Genomic DNA, 18,060 nt, shown 5'->3' with positions numbered 1-18,060 from the left:
GAGGGATGCTAGCACTAAAACCTCACCCTTCTGAGATAGGATTTCCCTTGAAGCAGTCAACTGTAGTACGTATGTTAGCTCAGCTATGGACTTCAAATGCATACTGATAAATCAAAAATTCTGTGACAGTCTCAGTCATGAAAGGTGTGTGTGGTGTTTTTTCCCCCACTCCCTGATATCTATGTCCAAGGAATACATAAAAGACAATGAAGTAATTTTGTTAGCACTAGCATCCTCTGTGTTGAGGAAGATGCATGTATCTGAAGGCGGTAAGGAACCCACTGGACAAGCTGTTTAGCATCTCACTGTTTTTCAGGCTTGTTATTCTTGTTCCTTTCAGCACAGGATGAGTTTGAAGTAAGGTATTAGTGTGTGGTTAGTGGTCTGTGTGCAGCTTCTTTGCTCCTTGTGTATGGTCAAGTTAGGCTGCTTTGTATATACGCATCCTCTTTTTTGAAGCAAACTTTACAAGTGTTATCAGTATAGTCTTTGGAAAGTAATTAATGATGTTCAAGTACTCCTACAGAGTTCAGGGGCAAAAACCTTAGACACTTAAGAGATCTTTAAATTTAGTAGAGAAATCTCTATTAACAATTCAAAACAAGAAGCTGAAAACATCCATCTTAGACCATTTGTGTAGTTAACCTGCTGTGAATGTGAAGTACAAGGTACTGATGAAATTGAATTGGTAAATAATAAAGAAATTGAAGTTCGATGATTTAATGATTGTTCCTGCCTGTGCATTCCCTGAGTTTCTACTTGAGAATTTTTGTTCTCCCTTTATTCCTTCTCAGCACTTGTGTTGATATGTTTGTGAGGGAGCTACAGCTGGGGGACGAGATGAAGGGTTCTGTTTATATAACATCTGTGTGATAATTGTTCGCTTAAGGCTAAGGTGGGATTACTCTCCTTCCAAGCCTACCTTGTGCAATCCCCTGCCTGAAGTCTTCCATAAACCCTCATCAAGGAATTTTTTGCTTTTGCCTGTGATGGCCTTAGAAGGCTTCCACCTTTTCTGCTAGTTAAAGATTTATGTTGAAGTGAATTTGTGGTTTGATGGACTGTAACTTCAGGCTCTCAGTGGTGGAGCCATCTTCTCTTTCTTCCCCCTTTTGGGATCTTCCCCTAAGTAGAGGGCTTGCTTTGTTTCCAGAACCAGTCAGCTGCTTCCAGAGCCATCTTCTCTTTCTTCCCCCTTTTGGGATCATCCCCTAAGTAGAGGGCTTGCTTTGTTTCCAGAACCAGTCAGCTGCATAGGCCTAGTTACTGGGATTCACTTTTTTGCAAACTGCTCTGCCTCTGAGAAGTTCATTACAAAGTCTTCTGAGTTATGTGGAAGAAGTGTTTAGTTGTTTGGTTTTTTTTTTTTTAACTATCTACCTAAACTTTTCTTTCCCTAAAACTAGTGTTGGAAAGCTTTCTGTTGCTGTGCTCTAGCCCGTCCTCGTAGAGGGGTGTAAAGCTTTGCGTGGTGCTGTGTGTCTGCAGTCAGCCACTGTGATTAGTTTGGGGTCTCTGCCCCTGCGGCTGACCTCTCTCTTCCACATGTTCTCATAGTGTCTAAGAATTACTGCACTGGCTTTATATTATCTTCTGTGTTTTTCCAGGCTATCCACTCACTTTTATACTTACACCTGACCTTGCAGGGAGCTTGCTTACCTTCTATAATTTTCTTTTCCTCCCCTGTGGTTGTATGCTCCAGCATTTATACAGGGTTGCATGCCTCTCTTCAGACAGTGATTTTAGTCCTTCTGACAAAGAACTTCTTGTTCTTAGCTGTCTTTCACAAACCTCCTGGTAATCTTAAAACTCTTAAGAACTCTTAGTGCCTCCAATGGAAACAAATGGTATTGCTGTAAATATTCAAGCTAAATCTGAGTTTGAAAGATAAGAAGATTTTTGTGTGCCAAAGTACTATAGGAGGTGTGCATGTTCTAGAAAGTAAAGTAGTATTTCAGTCTTTGGGGAGCAGTTTGCTACCTGAAGTCCATACTGTGGCCTCAATCTCCAGAGTGTCAGTAGCAGTTTTGTTATTGCTGTTTCATTTTGGTGTTTTAAACTCTGGATTATTGGACTAGATGTTAAAATTTCATGTCGGGGGGAAAAGCGTAGAGTTCATTCAGAAGGTAATATGGAGGGAGTTTTACCTATACTAATAACAGAGCAGATGGGAGTTGACAGAAGAGGCAAAAATTCACAGTGAAGGAAAGTTCTGAAAAGATTGACAGAGTTGTTGTAGAGAGTACTCTAGTAAATCTGTTTACTAGCAATGCAACAAGAGCCAGCCATATTAATAGAATTAAAAAATAGTTATGTTTTCTGTGCTGTGCATCAAAGTTTGTGGACAACTTCTAAGTAAGGAAAGATATGGGAGTGTGTGTGGCTTGAGCTTTTTTTTGTGCTTATGTTGATTTATTTTCCTTTGTGGGAAAGGAGTCTGGATACTAGAAAAACAGTTAATTAACAATAAATTTTAAATGCTTCAACTATAAACTTTCATCAGCAGAAGAGAAGTTTAAGATAGTTGTCTAAATCAGAAGACTGATGTAAATTTTTTTTTTCACAAATACTTCACAGAAGGGCTTCACTTGGAAGGTACCCTAAAGGTCATCTAATTCCAACCCTGCTGCCATGGGATGGGACACCTTCCACTATACCAGGTTGCTCAAAACCCATCCAACATGGCCTTGAGCACTTCCATGACAGGACACCCACAACTTCTCTTGGCAATCTGCTGTAGTGTTTCACCATACTCACTGTAAAGAATTTCTACCTAGCATGGTGTCCAAATGTCTCCTTTTTTTCTTTTTTTTTTTAATAATTTCTTTTCCTTGTTCTATTACTATCTGCCTATGTAAGAAGTTGCTCTCCCTCTTTTTTGTAACCACCTTTAAATACTGGAAGGCCACAATAAGGTCTCTGCACAGAGCTTTTCTTCCCCAGGCTGAACAACCCCAGCTCTCTCAGCCTGGCTTCACAGGAGAAAGTGCTCCAGCTCCTTGACCATCTTTGTGGCCTCCTGTGGACCTGCTCTTAACAGGTCCAAGTGTTTTTGTGCTGGGCACCCCAGAGCTGGATGCAGCACTGCAGGTGGGATCTTATGAGGCCACAGTAAAGGAGAGAATCACCTCCCTTGACCTCCTGGCCACCTTTCTTTTGGTGCAACCCAAGATGCATATCAGGCCTTCTGGGCTGCAAGTACACATTGCTGCCTCACGTCCAGCTTTTCATCCATGAGAGCTCCCAAGTCCTTCTCTGCAGGGCTGCTCTCAATGGGTTCTGCCAGTCTGCAGTTGTGTCTGGGATTGCCTCAATCCAGTGTAGCACCTTGCATGTCATAACCAGGCTGGGCCTAGCACTGCACATTTCAAACCCAGTGTTTTCTATAGGAACAAGCAGTTTTGTTCATAATGCATGTCGATTCTCCTCAAAAACAAAATAGTAGTGCTAATGCCATTTGAGATTAGTCTTCTAGTTTATCATTATATGCCATGTTGATGCAATTGCTTTTTTCCTCAGGTAATACTTCATAGTAACGTAGAACATCTGATAGGAGTAAAACAGAAGAGATACAGCAGCATTACTGTCTTGGCTAACATCATATGTACTCATCGTATGTGTGAGAAGGTGGAAAGTTTTACAGCTTTCCTTCCCAGTTTAATTTTGCAACAACAGCACATGAGGCATTTTGCAAACGCCTTGTTATAGGAAAGAGGTTTGTTGTTTGGGGCTTTTTTCCTTCAATATGTGTTTTTGGTGGCATCTGTATCTGAAGTAGTTTGCAGCAATAATTTTTCCCTGGTCAGCACCATTCCTACAGCACTGAATGCAGTTTAGAATGTAATTGTTTTACAATAATTTTGTATTTGTATTTAAGGAAAATGGTTGTCTGGGATGATGGACAGCTGACTGGAGAGTTTGCTAATCTTTGAAGTCTTTCGAGAAAGAAAGAAACTGGTTTAGCTAAACTTTCTTTAGTATGGTCCTATAGTTTAGAAATTGTTTATAGACATACTTAAATAACTAAATGTCTTATTTTCAGGAAACCATTTTCTCACAGTGGTTTGGAAAAACAGTTTCAATTACTACTTAGGTTTTTCAGGACTTCCCGCTGCCCGCTTTTGGAAACTTAATTGACCAATAAGCAATCTTATTTAAAGAAATACGTTAGAGTATAAAGTGAATTTCAGTTCACTTCCCTAAAATTATAGGTAATGCCAGAAGCTTCTTTATAGCAAAAGTCTTGCTGAATTTCATCACATCCTCTGAAATACTGCCTTCTTGCAAGTAATAATTGGCTAATTATCATTGTCTCATTAACTTTTCCTTTAAATTTTATCTATAGTCCTATTTCTCCTTGCTTTCTTTACAACCAGAGTATTTCTATGCATTGCTTCTATGTATTTTTTTCATGTGCTTGTATTTTCTTCAGCTTTAAAGTGCTGTTATCTGGCTTTTGAAGTAGTTAAATTCTAATACTATATTGTGTGTAGGAAAGTTTGAATGGCTGTGTGGAGTATAGATCTTTGAAGGATTTATGGGTTACTTTGTTCAAAGGAGACAGTTTTTAAATTTTCATTTTTTTTCCTGTGATTCACAAGTGCCAGTTCTCTGTTCTTCTGTGTGGCTGCTTATCAGTGTCATCAATTGTGTGCGTATTATTTGAGGGATATAGTCTGAGGAGAAGTGGTTGTCTCTGCATTCTCTGCTTGGAGCACTGTTGTTTTCCCCCTTTGGCTTCAGACAGCTGCATCAAATATATTGAGCTTGCTTTTATGTAACAGAGTCATGCTGTAATCATTTTCTGATGAAGGATGTTCAAATAGATAGATGGCTGTATATTTTAAGTATGTCTGCTGTCATAATGATGATTCTTTGAGGAGGGAAGCAATTAGATGTTAGTTAAAAGCTGTGTGAATTTTTATTGTACTGACACATATCTGTATTTAGTTATGTTTAATCACTTTAGGTACTGAAGTTATTTTACGAATTCATGAGAAATAATCTGCTGAAGAAACAGCCACAGCAGGGAATTTTGTTTGTAAAAGAGAAGCTGAACTTGATATGAGTAAATAGTGAAAATCTGAATTAAATAAAATAGAAAATCAGTCTTGCTACAGAGTTGTTGAATTGCTGATGCAAATAAGCAATGTATAAAGAACAGGTAACTTTTTCCATGTTTTCAGTAGTGCAACAGGTTTAAAAAGCAGGATTTGTTGGATGGAATTGTAGTTTTTCAACTAGAGGTCTTTCTCAGATGCCTTGTTAGGGCAATATGGAAAAGGCTATACTAAGTTTCAGTGCTTTAACAGTGCTTTAATCTTACTATGGTTGGTGTTGAAATAGAAGGTTGTTATAGGACGGAATAGATTTTCCTTAAAACTTCCCTCTTACAGGAAAAGCTTGTGCCTTTCCTATCTGCTGCCAAGTACGCAGTTGAGGAATTAATGGAACATGTGCTGTTTGGGATAACTTCGTGCCACTATTTGACTTTAATTGACCAAGCAGAATACTTTTTGAAATCTTGAGTTCTCTTATGACACGCATTAAACTTAAGAATTACACAGAAATGCTTCCTCGTACTGAGCTCTTCACACCTAGTTCATAGGTAGCTGGACTATTAAATTTTTATATTTGTATTTTAAAACCTTATTGCAATTGAAAGGTTGCTTAGTCTAACAGTAGAGGAGGCATTTGTCATAGCGATTTGTGACCTTACAGTAATAGTGGCATTTTCTTCTCTGACAATAGAACAATACTCTTGCTCCTTCTGTAGGCCAGTATTGTCAAATACTGTTAAATATTAATGATTTTGTCTGAGCAGACTGTTTTTCTGATAGTGTTAGGTATTTCTTTATGTGAATTGGTTAATGCTTGCTGTTCTACAGTTGTATTCTGGTGGAGTTGGACCAGTGGATGACATTAATAGTACAAGACAGTGTAAAATGGACATTCAAGAAGAATGTAGAGCATTCAAACACAATCTAGCACATTGTGATTTTCGAATTTCAAACTTCTTTCCATAAATTTTTGAAGATTTTAATGCATTTAATCAGTATTTGACTCCTAGTGTCTCCAAGGCGATTTTTTTTTCCAATTGCAAATATTAGTTAATTTAAGAGATGATAAACACTTAAAATGTCTCTTCTTATAGTGGTTCTTTCGACAACAGTGGAGCTGTTCGACAACAAGATGAAAAACAGAATTATTGCATTAGGAAGAAGCAGTGGAAGGAGGTCACTGATTTGTGACCTCTGTGTTAGTGTACACATTATTCATTGGGATGTGATGCTGATATCTCTGAGCTGGCTTTGAACCAAAGGGTGAAACCATTCAAACTGTTTTAAACAAAACCAAATCTAAAACCGAGATGCAAACCGGTAAAACCACTGTTGTGGATATCTGAGTGAAGATCCACGAGTAGGTGGTGAACATGAGTGTATTGTTGTGGTGTGTGAGCTGAACTGTGTGACTGTGTGGCAAGTCCCACAGCATTTCTGGCCATGCAGAGGGGAGGGGCAGGGGCAGTTAAGTGTGCAAATGCTCTCTAGTAACTGGTAGACCTAAGTGTCTCTTTCAGCTCAGAATAGGAAGGGCTTATTCACAAATTTTGATGCAGTTATTTGTGGAGTGTATACAGGTGAGTGTGTTTGAAATATCACATTAATGCTATGCTAAACTGGACTTTACTGCCCTCTGGTTAGAAGTGCGCCTAAGAATTGCAGCACATTATCAGATCTAAGTCAGGTACATTTTTGCTGCTTTCAGACATAGCAATGTAATCTCATGTCTTTTTTTAAAATTAGTTTTAATAGAACTGTAACATTCTACTTAACTGAGAGAATTGTCTTTTTCTTTCAGCTGATGCAGCCCAACAGTTTCAGTATGCAGTGAGAGTTATTGGAAGCAATTTTGCTCCCACTGTTGAGCGTGATGAATTTCTTGTAGCGGAGAAAATCAAGAAAGAACGTAAGTGCATCTTGTTCCTTTCTTAGAAACACAAAATTCTTTTTGAAGTTAATCAGGTTATTTCTCTGAAAAGGGGACAACTCTGCCTCTCAGATAGTTATCTAATCTATTATTAATGCTTTCTTACTGAAAATCTCATGATGTAAATGCCATTAATTTCCTAGTAAATATTCCTGAGTGGCTATTTGTGTTCACAGCTCAGACTTTTCTGAATACTCAGCTTAAACTTTCTTTGCAGCTTTGTATCTTAACCGCTATGAAGGCAAAGAGCAATGAATACTGCACTCCATTCACCTTAATAGTACTTGACAATTATGAATTCATAGTTATTCTTAGAAGAGTAAAAGACTGATATTTTTGAGATGCGCACTTCAGGAATATTGCACATTGGCACAATTAACTTCATGAGCACCTGTGTGAAACTTGCCAAATGAGTATCCTGGGAATTGATGGAATGGTTTGTGACTTACCTGACTTGCCTTCAGTTTCTTTACAAGTTTTCTGTGACCACCTTCTTAAAAACAAAATCACAGACCATGACTTTGTAAGGGATGTTGCATTTCCATTCCATTGTGCTCTCTGCTGCTCTGAGTCAAGTGTTGCACTGTGTGTATCCAAAGGGGATGTGATGAATTCTTCTTGAAAAGCCAGATATTGCTTTCAGTAAATTCTGCTGCACAGTAGCATGTCCAGAAACAATTATTTGAATTGTGCTAATGATATTAAAGCTTCATATTTGAGCTTTGAATATTCAGAGATTGAATTAGGATAACTGACATCAGTGGTTATAACTGGTTTAAGGTCCATGTGTATTTTTTGCTAATGCAGAACTTCCGTGACTTGCTGATAGACAAATAAGCCCATTAGAATTCCTCTAGCTACAGCTCCAAAACACTGAAATCTACAATACATGCTTTCTGCCATGCTTTGGCTACTTTGTAGACAGCACAGCACTGTCTCCCTCATCTTCCTCCCCAACTTCAGCTGGATATATGTCCTTCCAACTTTACATTTATTTTGGAGATACTGCACAAGTAATGACTTACTTGGCAAAGTGTACTTACCAGTGACATTTGATGTTAATTAACATTTCTAATACTTAATGACATCTAATACTTACAGACATCTTCAGATGTCTTTATTGCCTTGGTTTTCTTTTAACATGGCTCTTTCTGATGCAACATAGCTTTTTAAGAAATCTTAGTTGGAAGATGTGTCTTCTCTGAGAAGGTACTTCTGTAACTGGCATTGATTTGAGACTATTATTTTTGTAATACATGAAAGTTGTGTGACCCTGGAATTCTGCCTGACTTGCAGCAAATGGCATTACTACTTTTTTCCTTGATTTTATTGCCTAAAATAGAAACAATTGCACTCTAGTCTTGCAGCAATTACATGTAGTTTTTATAATATTCTTTAATTATTATCTGCTTTCAGTTGTGTCTTCAGTTCCTTAGGTCCCTAAATCTACTGAATGGCAAGACTAGACTTTACCAGAACAAAAAATGTATATTTTGATTGAATTAAGAAAAGCAGGTACTTACATTGAATCACTTGCATTGCAAGAATTCTCAGGGCTGGAATGCAGATAAGATGAAAACAGTGTTTAAGTAAATACAATGAGACAGTCCAGCATCATGAAGCTTTCTTGGTTAGATTTTATAATTTGCCACAAGTATATATTAAGACATGACTATTACACTTCTTTCAAATTTTTAATCTACTTTTTTTTTTTTTTAATAGTTGTGCGACAAAGAAGGGAAGCAGATGCTGCTTTGTTTTCAGAACTCTACAGAAAACTCGGTTCACAGGTAGTTTAATAAATGTGTAAGGAGTAAAGAAAATGAAAGCACTCACAAGCATCCTTCTGATGTTAGAGTTGTTTTGGAGAGTGCTCAGGTCACGAACAATGTTTTTTCTGGGAGGATGGTTAAATATTCAAACAGCTTGCCTAGGAAAGTTGTGGAGTCTTCACCCTTAGAGACAAGTCAAAACCTGACTGGACACAGTCATGGGCAACCTGCTGCAGATGACCTGGCTTTAAACAGGGGGTTTGGACCAGACAGCTTCTAGAGATGCCTCTCAACCCTAGCTATATTTTTAGTATTTAATTCAAGTTCTATGAAGAGGTACTTCATATGAAGAAGGGAACTCTATAAAAATAAAGGGATCACTTTATATGTAAAACGGATGAATTTTCTCATTTATTTTACAGAAATGCCTTGCAGTGTATTGATTTTTCTAATCTAATATTCTCATGCATCTGAATTTTTAAGTGCTCCAGGACTTTTAACGATGAGGGTTAAGGGTTTGCTGACTTGGATGGCTCTAACACCAGTGTTAATCAAAGAACACTGCATGCCAATATTCTGACAAAAGATGTTAGTGTATGGAAAACTTGAGTATAACATTATAATGCTAACATTAAGATTACAAAAAAGGTATTCTGTGAGGAGTATGACTAGTTAGAACTTGGTTTTCCTCCTCCCCTCTTCCATTCTTGATTTACCCTTTACTTTGTTAGTGTTTGGTGCTTGTTACTGGGTAAGCTGTCCTTGGTATCCTGTGGGTTTGTGTATTAATTGCACTGGTTTGTACAGCAGAGCGCTGATTTGCAGACAGCTCTTAATACCGACTTTGTGGTAACATGTGTCTGTAGCTTATGTACTGCATTGCCATTTGGCAAGCAAAGTGATGCAGAGCATGATGACTAATCTTTGGAACAAAATGCCTTGCGTGTGTTATATGTTTGCTTATTCTTCTGAATGTAATGCAAGCTATCTCCTGGTATTTTACTGCCTCCTCAAGCATTTAAGGTTCTTCTAACCTTTGTTTTTCCTCTGCTAGCATCTTGTGTATGTGAAATAGTATAATGACTTCTTTAAAATTTACACAACCAAATATTAGTCAATCTGCTGTTAGGTTTATTATTAATGGTGTACAATCATTTATTTCTCCTATGAGCATAGGGAAGGGCTTAAAAGCATATATGTTTTCTGAATCAATGAGGCTCTTCCAAGGTTTCTTTTGAAAGCAGTTGGGAGGGGAAAAAATGCTGTGTGAATCTGTTTTAACTTTGTTTCATCTATTACTCCAAACAGGAAAGGAGGTCAGTGCTTATTTTTGTGGCAGCCTGCCAGTTGAGCAAACCATGCTTCTTGGAGCACTTGAATTTATTCTGTCCTGGCCAGTAGAAGAAGCAGTTGCTGCTCCTTCTCACCATTTGTTTATCAGTTACTGTCTTAGTTACTTGCAGCAGATTCAGTACCTCTTGCTTGTTCTTGGGATCAAAGCAGAAGATAATAGAATTGTGCTCTACATAATATAGAATGTCTCCTTCTATATAAAAATGTAGAGCTTTGGTAAATTATGTTGCTTCATCAGGGATGGAGTCTGTGTTGAATCTTGATAGGACTCAAGTTTGCTTTATATTCAACATTGCTCAGTATTGCAGATCATAGGCTGATCAGTATTGTCTGGGAATTTGTATAAGTTTCTTTGACTCAGCTTAAAATCCATTGTAAGGTTCTAAGCCCCTGGTAAATTCAGGTGCGAGTGTTAGTGTCACAAAACTATGGGGTAACATATCTAGGAATCTACATATTTAAAAGAAAGCATTTTAGTACTTGCTTTCATTTTAAAAGTACTCTGTAGCTTGGGCTTTAGCTGATGTTGGGCAGCTTTCTGCTGAGATCTAAAACTGCAGACATCTTATTCTAAAAGTCTGCGTGTGTCTGTTTGCTAAAGACTATATTGTGTATTCCTCGAGTTTCATATTAACAGTGTCTCTATCTTCAGTTATTAAAATTTTGGTAGCTCTGTTAAATGGCTTTTAAAGTAATAGAAATCAAAACTCTCACTCCCTGTAAAGGAGAGTGGAGGGGAAAAAGGAGAAAAGACTGTTCCTTGCTTAAAACTTCAAAAAGAGTGTTTCTTTTTCACATTTAGGTTAAATTAATGGCTGCATCTGAGATGTTTTAAGTGGTGATAGTGTGTGGGAATGCTTGTAACAGTCAACTCTGTATAAACCTCATTCTTAGTAGCTATGAATTTCAAATTGAGCCTGCTTGCTGATCTCAGAGCAGGTGAGAATTCATGATTTGAACACAGTGGAAAAAAGTCATAAAATCAGCAATACAGAGGCTGCACTGTACATTCCCAGTTTATTCAAGAATGTGGCTCTGAGTTAGTCTTATTGATCTTGAAAGTTTATTTATATGCATATGTATTAGGAAGTTGGATAATTAAGAAGAATTTTGTTCTTATCAAGAGTTGAACTTATTTATGTTTGTCTTCATCTTTCTTTGAAGGGCATTTTGAAAAACAAATGGTCAATACTCTACCTCCTGCTTAGCCTTAGTGAAGATCCACGTAAACAGTCTAACAAGGTAGGTGAGGAGGCTTTTGTTGCTTCTGAGAAATAGTAAATGTGTGTCGCTTATTTTAGATGTCTTCAAGAATCCTTATCCAGACTTAACCAATACCTCAAGGTTATTTTGATGATATCTGTGTGTGAGGCTGAAAGGAAGAAAACACTTGTTAAGTATCTGTAATATTTGGTGTAGTTTTCTTACATTACATAAATGTAAAAATATGAGCTGTCCAAACACGTGCAACTGAAGTTGTGAGTCTGCTTGGTGGTGTGATGTCTTCTCATGTGACAGTGAATTTTAAATGGAGTAGGGAAAGCAAATTGCAGTTGCAGCACTGCTGACACCGAAGTGCTTTTTGCAGCTATTGCTAATGATGATTTGCAGGCAAAAAGAAATTGTATTGCTAAAATACTGCTGCTCACTGTAAGGCACTTTTTTGTCATGATAATTGCATCAGCAAATTTTTCTTTGCATGAACATGGTCTTCAGATATTTCTTGTGTTCTTGATATTACACTCCTATTAACTGAAGTTGTGGCTTAAAGCAATTTACACTTTTTTTTTAAATTATTTCTCCCTTTTCAAATCCTTTTCTTTTCAGGTGTCAAGTTATGCCACGCTTTTTGCTCAAGCATTGCCACGGGATGCTCACTCAACCCCTTATTACTATGCCAGGCCTCAGACCCTTCCATTGAATTACCAAGACCGCAGTGCTCAGTCTGCCCAGAGTTCCTGCAGCATGGGGAGCAGTGGGATCAGCAGCATCAGCCTATATGCCCTAAATGGGCCAACTCCAACTCCACAGTCACTCATTCCAGGGTAAATTTCACCTTACAGATGGGTTTGGAGAAGACTTGCCTGTTTTCTTTCCTCCACCCTCTGCTTTTGTATGCCATTGGGAATTCCACTTTAGGTGCAGAGAAACAGAGTTTGTGAGCTGAACAGTTCAGAATATCAGGTGCTGGCATATGACCATATGAAGCCATAAATGGCTGTCCAAATGTGTCCATTTATAATCACTATTTTCTTGTCTCCTGATTTTCCTTCCCACCCCCAAGAGTTGTGAAACAAACACGAAATCACAAGCTGCATTTTCAGAAAGGACCAAAGCTTTTTTTTTTTTTGAGTTGAAGACATATTTTTTTAGTAGAGTGTATTTGACATGAGTTATTATATTCATATTACGGAATTAGTGCTGACAGAACCTGATTTTATTGTTATTAATAGGCTTTACAAATACAAGTGCTGCAGTAGTGATAAGTTCAGGATTTTGGAAGTGGAAGCATGGTAAAAAGCAGTATTTCATCCCTAGACTTTAGGGTAGGAGACTTGGGGCTCTTCTGGGATGTTCTTGGAAAGATCTCCTGAGAGGCTGCCCTGGAGGAAAGAGGGATTAAGGAAAGAACAGAGTAGGATAATTCTGTTTGAAGAGAGCTACAATGATCATCTGGTTCAATGCTGGACTAGAATGCTGGTTGATATTCAAGGATCACCTCCTGCAAGCTTAAGAAATAAATGGGCAAGGAGGAGTTAAAAGTGGCAGGAGGCCTGCATGGAGAAACAAGTTGTTTCTGACAAAACTCAGATATAAAAAAGTGTACAAAAGATGAAAGCAGGGCCAGGTGCAAAGGAGCAGCCAGGTGCAGAATGACTGCAATGAAATCCTAAACTGACCTAGAGCTTCCTTCATCTGTCAAGGTCCATGAAGGGAAACAGCAGATATTTCTGCAACTACATAAGCAGTGAAGGAAGGCTAGAGAAAACATGGCCCCTTGTTCAAAGGGCCTGGACTTAGGTGACAGATACAGAAAAAGTTGAGGTACTTGGTGCTTGCTTTGCCTTTGTGCTGGTAAAGTCAGCTCAGGACACTGAGACGCTTGGGGAAAGTCTTTGCTTCTCTGGAAAGCATGCCCAGACATGTGATGGACAAGAAGGGGGAACTAGGAGTAGTCAGCACTAGAGTTCAGAAAGGCATGCTTGACCAATCTTACAGCCTTCTATGATGAGACGACTGACTTGATGAACAAGGGGAAAGCAGTAATTGTTGCTTATTTCAATCTAAGACTTTTAAATCTACCTGTGACAGCCTTATTAACAGACTTAATAAAATATGGGCTAGGTGAGGTGAACTGAACCTGCTAGACTCAAAAGGATTATAATGAGTTGCACAAAGTGCAGTTGGAACCCGGTCCCTAATGGTTTAACCAGAAGATGCATCCTTCATCCCACCTGATGGCAGAGTGAATCTTTGGCAACTTTGCACATGGTACAAAGCTGGTAGGAGTGGTTGTTAAAGGAGGTCATTAACCTGCTTCTCAGAGGGGGCTCAGTGGGCTCCAGAAACAGGCTTACAGGAGCCTGCTGAAGTTCAAAGTTCTGTGCCAGGGAAGGAATAAATCCATGCACCAGTACATACTGCATGCTGACTGGTTGCAAAGCAGCTTTGCAGAAAATGTCCTGCGATTCCTGGTAGACACCAAGTTGAACATGAGTGTGGAATGTGTGGTGAAGAAGGCTAAGAGCCTCCTGGGTTGTGTTATGAAGGACATCACCAGGAGGGTGACGCAAATAAAACTTTTCACTGCTCAGTACTGATGAGGACATATCTGAAACACTGGGTCCAGTTATAGTACAAAGAAAAGATCTAGGCAGGCTGGAAGGAGGAGTCTGGAGAAGGAAGCCCAAAACCATTGAGGGGTTGAAGCATCTGACATGTGAGGGCTTCGAAGCTGAGTGAGACCTGGAGTTGTTCAGCCTGGAGAAGAAAAGTCTTGGGATCTTGCCTATGTAATGGTATGACAAGGGGCACAAGAAGACTGAGCTAGACTGTTTTGGGTCAGGGAAAGAACTAGTGGTAATTGGCAAAATATGTGAGTTGTGAATCACAGTTAATCAAAAGGGGAAAAAAAAAACCTTTTAGCATTAAGATGGGGATGTGTGTTTGAGGGTGGGGGCATATTGTGAAACACTGAAAGGGGTTGCCCAGAGAGGTTGTGTAGTCTCCATCCTTGAAAATATTAAAAATATGACTTGAGCAATGTACCAGCTAACCTTGTCTACTTGATCTGCTTTGATCAGAAGGCTTGTAGGAGGTGATCTCCAGAGGTCACTTCTAGCCTCAATCATTGTATAATCCTGATACAATATGGAAAGATATGTCAGTGAGGTTATTTCTTAGATCTGCTTGCTTAAAAATATCAGCAGAACCTACCCTCTTTCTTGCATATCCCTTGTGCTGACCTGCTCATACTGTTCCATTTATTGCAATTTCACTGTGCTCTTTAGTCCTGTAGTCTGTGAGCTGAACTACCCAAATTAAAGCTTTTTGTGAGCTTAATTCCTCCTGAACATCTCTTTGTACCTGTTTTTCTTTTTTCTAGACTTACATTCTTCTGAACAGCCAAAATTCAGTGTTGTGTTCTCAGGCCTTATTAATGCTAAACACAGCAGAGCTCAGTCTTCAGCAGTGAGACCAATTGTTCTCAGGATAGGTGGCCTCCTGAGCTGGTAGATGTGGAAAGGGAGCAAAATGGACCCACTGTAGTCTAGGAGGGAGAAGTTACTGACCTGCTGACCCACTTGGATGTTCACAAGTGTGTGGGACTGGATGGGATTTGTCCTAGAGTGATGAGGGAGCTGTTGGAAGAGCTCTCCAAGATGCTGTGCATCGTTTAATCACTCCTGGCTAACCAGGGAGGTCCCGGATAACTGGAGCTTGGCCAATGTGACATTTTTCTCATGGCTAAGACTTTCTTTGTGAAAAGAGTTGACAAGCTTGAAAGGAAGTGAAATGGGAACTTGCCTGGATAGTACCTCCTTGGTTACATCTTCAGGCACTTGATACAAACTATCTGAAAGAGTAGAGTAGCTGGAAAGTGAACTTTCTTCTATTTTGCTATTTTCCTGTAGTTCTTTGACATGTGTAGTTACACTTCAGCTAATAACAAAACTTAAATGTTTAGGTTTTTCTATAATGATTATGTTTATGATTTTTATAGTACCTTCACTTTTAACCTATTTCAGTATACTTACACATTTCATCAAAGTTAATCTTTGCTAGGAAATCATGTATGTCAAACTTACGCTTCCCTTTTCTACAGGTTGGGGGCTTTTTTGCAAGTGTAGGCTTGCAGAAAAAAATAAATTGCTTTTGTGTACTCTACCCTTTTTTAAGGTTCCTTTATTAAACCACTACCCCCCCCTCCCTCCTACAAAACATCTACAAAAAACTTGGGGCATCTTTCAAAATTTGCATTACTCCACACCATGTAATGGGTATAGAATGAAAGTTTTTAAAGGTGTTTCTTCCTTTTATCCTTTTAGACAATCCTATCAAGCTCCGGGTGTTGGAGATTGCCTCCGTCAGCAGCTAGGTTCACGTCTTGCATGGACTTTAACTGCAAGCCAGCCTTCCTTACAAAGCACTACCTCAAAAGGCTTTTCAAATGCTGTCTCTCGTGGTGTGCCAAGGTCTAGGCGAGAAGGGGATACAAGTGGTGAGCAAAGATGTATTTGTTGACGATAATGTTTTTTATGGTTGTTACATCCTCCATTATCTTTTAAATTATTTTGGAATCATAGCATGTTGGTTTTTTGAAGAGTCTTTTTCTAGAATGTGCTTAATAGAAGGATAGAAGCAAATATGCAAGACTAGTGTATTTGGCCACAGTCTCTTTGGCTGGTTGTTAAATTTGTTTTGCACTGGTTAGTTGGATTGTGATCTGGTCCCCTTAAAAGACTTGAGTTCATTCCAGTGTTTGTCATAGCTAAGTGATTGTGACCTGTGAGCAATGATCATTCTTTTGATGATCAGAAGATGATACTGTTTTTAGAGTCAGAAAGAGAGCTCAGTAAACATAACTTGTTGAAATACTCATCTGTTTGTGGTTCTGTGTCTTTCAGAACTTGGAAATGTGAACTAGAATATAGAGCTCTTAAACCTGTTTCTTTTCTAGATTAGCATACTGTTTACAGTGGTTGTATTTAGAACAAGTGACATAAAATATTGTCAATAAAATTAAAAAAATATAAATATAAACTCATGAAATCACAGAATGGTTTGAGTTCGAGGGAACCTTAAAGATCATCTTGTTCCAACTCTCCTGCTATGGGCAGGAAAACCTTCCATTAGACCAGGTTTCTCAGAGAGCCATCCAGCCTATCCTTGAACACTTCCAGGGATGTGTATTTACAAATACAAATACTACAGCTTCTCTGGACAACCTGTTCCGGTGCCTCATCAGCCCTCACAGTAAAGAATTTCTTCCCGAATTCCTAATATTGCTGATTTATGTCCATGATTAAGTGCCTGTAAACTTGAAGCTGATGTCTAGATCTAGTCTGAATTTACACAAGTGCAACTAAGGAGTAATTCTTTAACAGGTGATCTCTGTGGCAACTCTTACTGTAAAAGGAAGTAAGTTCTGAATAAGTGAGCTCATGGCAGATGTTGTCATCCCATGGCACCGTTATTCTCTGACAAAGGAAGATGAGATGCAGACTTTTGTTTGTGGTGTTTTGTTTTTGTTTATTTTTAACTTCCATACAAGTAAGTGTGGATATTAAGGAACTAAAATATAGCCTGTTTGCCAGCCTCTGCATATTTGAGTAGCAGTGGACAAAGCTGTGGCGTATAGATCAAAGTTGTTCTGGTGTATCTGAGGGCAATATTTGGCATTTAGAACCTAATTAACAAGATTGTTATATGCAAGATGTGTGTGTATATATCTATGTAATGTAAATATGTGTTTTATATATGTGATAGATTTAATATATACAAAAATAGAAAAAAAGAAAAAGTAGAAAAAGGAGTGGGAAAAAGCATAGGAAAAAGAAATAGAAAAACATAAAATCTAGGACTGCCTCTTAATTTATTATACTGATTGCTATAAAAAGCAATACTTCTTCTGTTGAGTCAGCCAGCAGCTGTGTCTTTGGTTCCTGTGTGGGATGGGTATAAGGACTGACAGTTGTCTTAAATGTAGTCACTTGCTGGTGTAGAAATAGAAGTAGGACTGCATTCAGAATATAGCAGTCTATTGTCAAGATGATACATTTCTATGAATATTAAATTCCTGTAATTAATTTTTTTCTCCTAAAGTTGCTTGCTCTTATTTTGAAGTTTTCTTACTGTTACATCCACACACAGTATAAAAAGGCACATTGTGTGGCTGGTGTTAATACTTGTCATATTATTTATCACTTAAAGAAATGTGCACTTGAATCTTTCACTGTTTCACTACATGTTCCTAAGAAGGACAACCTACAGTCATGCACATCTTATTGTTATGGGGGGAGACTGAATTTTAAATGGTATCTTAAGTGAAGACTACTTATACTGATATAAGAGTAGAATTTAATTTTTCTTGGTTTTTTTCTGGGAAAGTGGATTGTTGGGGAGGCAAACTGACAAGAGTAAGAGTACTGTCTAAATTGGGAGAAGCATGTTGTAGCATCTCAGTTTCTGGTTAGTTGTTGTTAAAATTGTTTAATTCGTGAAATCCTAAATGAATTTACAAAAGCAAGTGGTGACAGTTTGCCCAGAAAAGGTGGGGATAGTTTCAATGGCCTACACAATGCCTTTTTTGATCTTATGTTTCCTTTAAATTTATAAATACCTTACCTTTCTAACACAATCTAACCTCTGACTAGATATAAGAACCAGAAGCAAACTTTACACTTAAATATTTTCTAGCTCCATGGCTGTTATGCAGTCTGAT

At 38.3% G+C, this 18,060-nt stretch overlaps 1 protein-coding gene across 2 annotated transcripts in view; it reads left to right on the top strand.

Annotated features, from left to right (window-relative positions):
• TUBGCP3 (tubulin gamma complex component 3) overlaps nucleotides 1–18,060 on the top strand; it is a 47,413-nt gene that overhangs the window by 3,479 nt on the left and 25,874 nt on the right. For both annotated transcript variants that reach the window (XM_068180177.1, XM_068180176.1), the window contains exons 2-6: nucleotides 6,862–6,969; nucleotides 8,713–8,780; nucleotides 11,280–11,357; nucleotides 11,943–12,160; nucleotides 15,665–15,837. In XM_068180177.1, coding sequence (XP_068036278.1) covers nucleotides 6,862–6,969; nucleotides 8,713–8,780; nucleotides 11,280–11,357; nucleotides 11,943–12,160; nucleotides 15,665–15,837 — 645 coding nt within the window. The remainder of the gene's footprint in view (nucleotides 1–6,861; nucleotides 6,970–8,712; nucleotides 8,781–11,279; nucleotides 11,358–11,942; nucleotides 12,161–15,664; nucleotides 15,838–18,060) is intronic.

The sequence above is a fragment of the Anomalospiza imberbis genome, chromosome 2, assembly GCF_031753505.1.
Source record: "Anomalospiza imberbis isolate Cuckoo-Finch-1a 21T00152 chromosome 2, ASM3175350v1, whole genome shotgun sequence".
Classification (NCBI taxonomy): domain Eukaryota; kingdom Metazoa; phylum Chordata; class Aves; order Passeriformes; family Viduidae; genus Anomalospiza; species Anomalospiza imberbis.
Note: the sequence above shows the minus strand (reverse complement) of the source record. Positions and strands in the feature narration are given on the sequence as shown.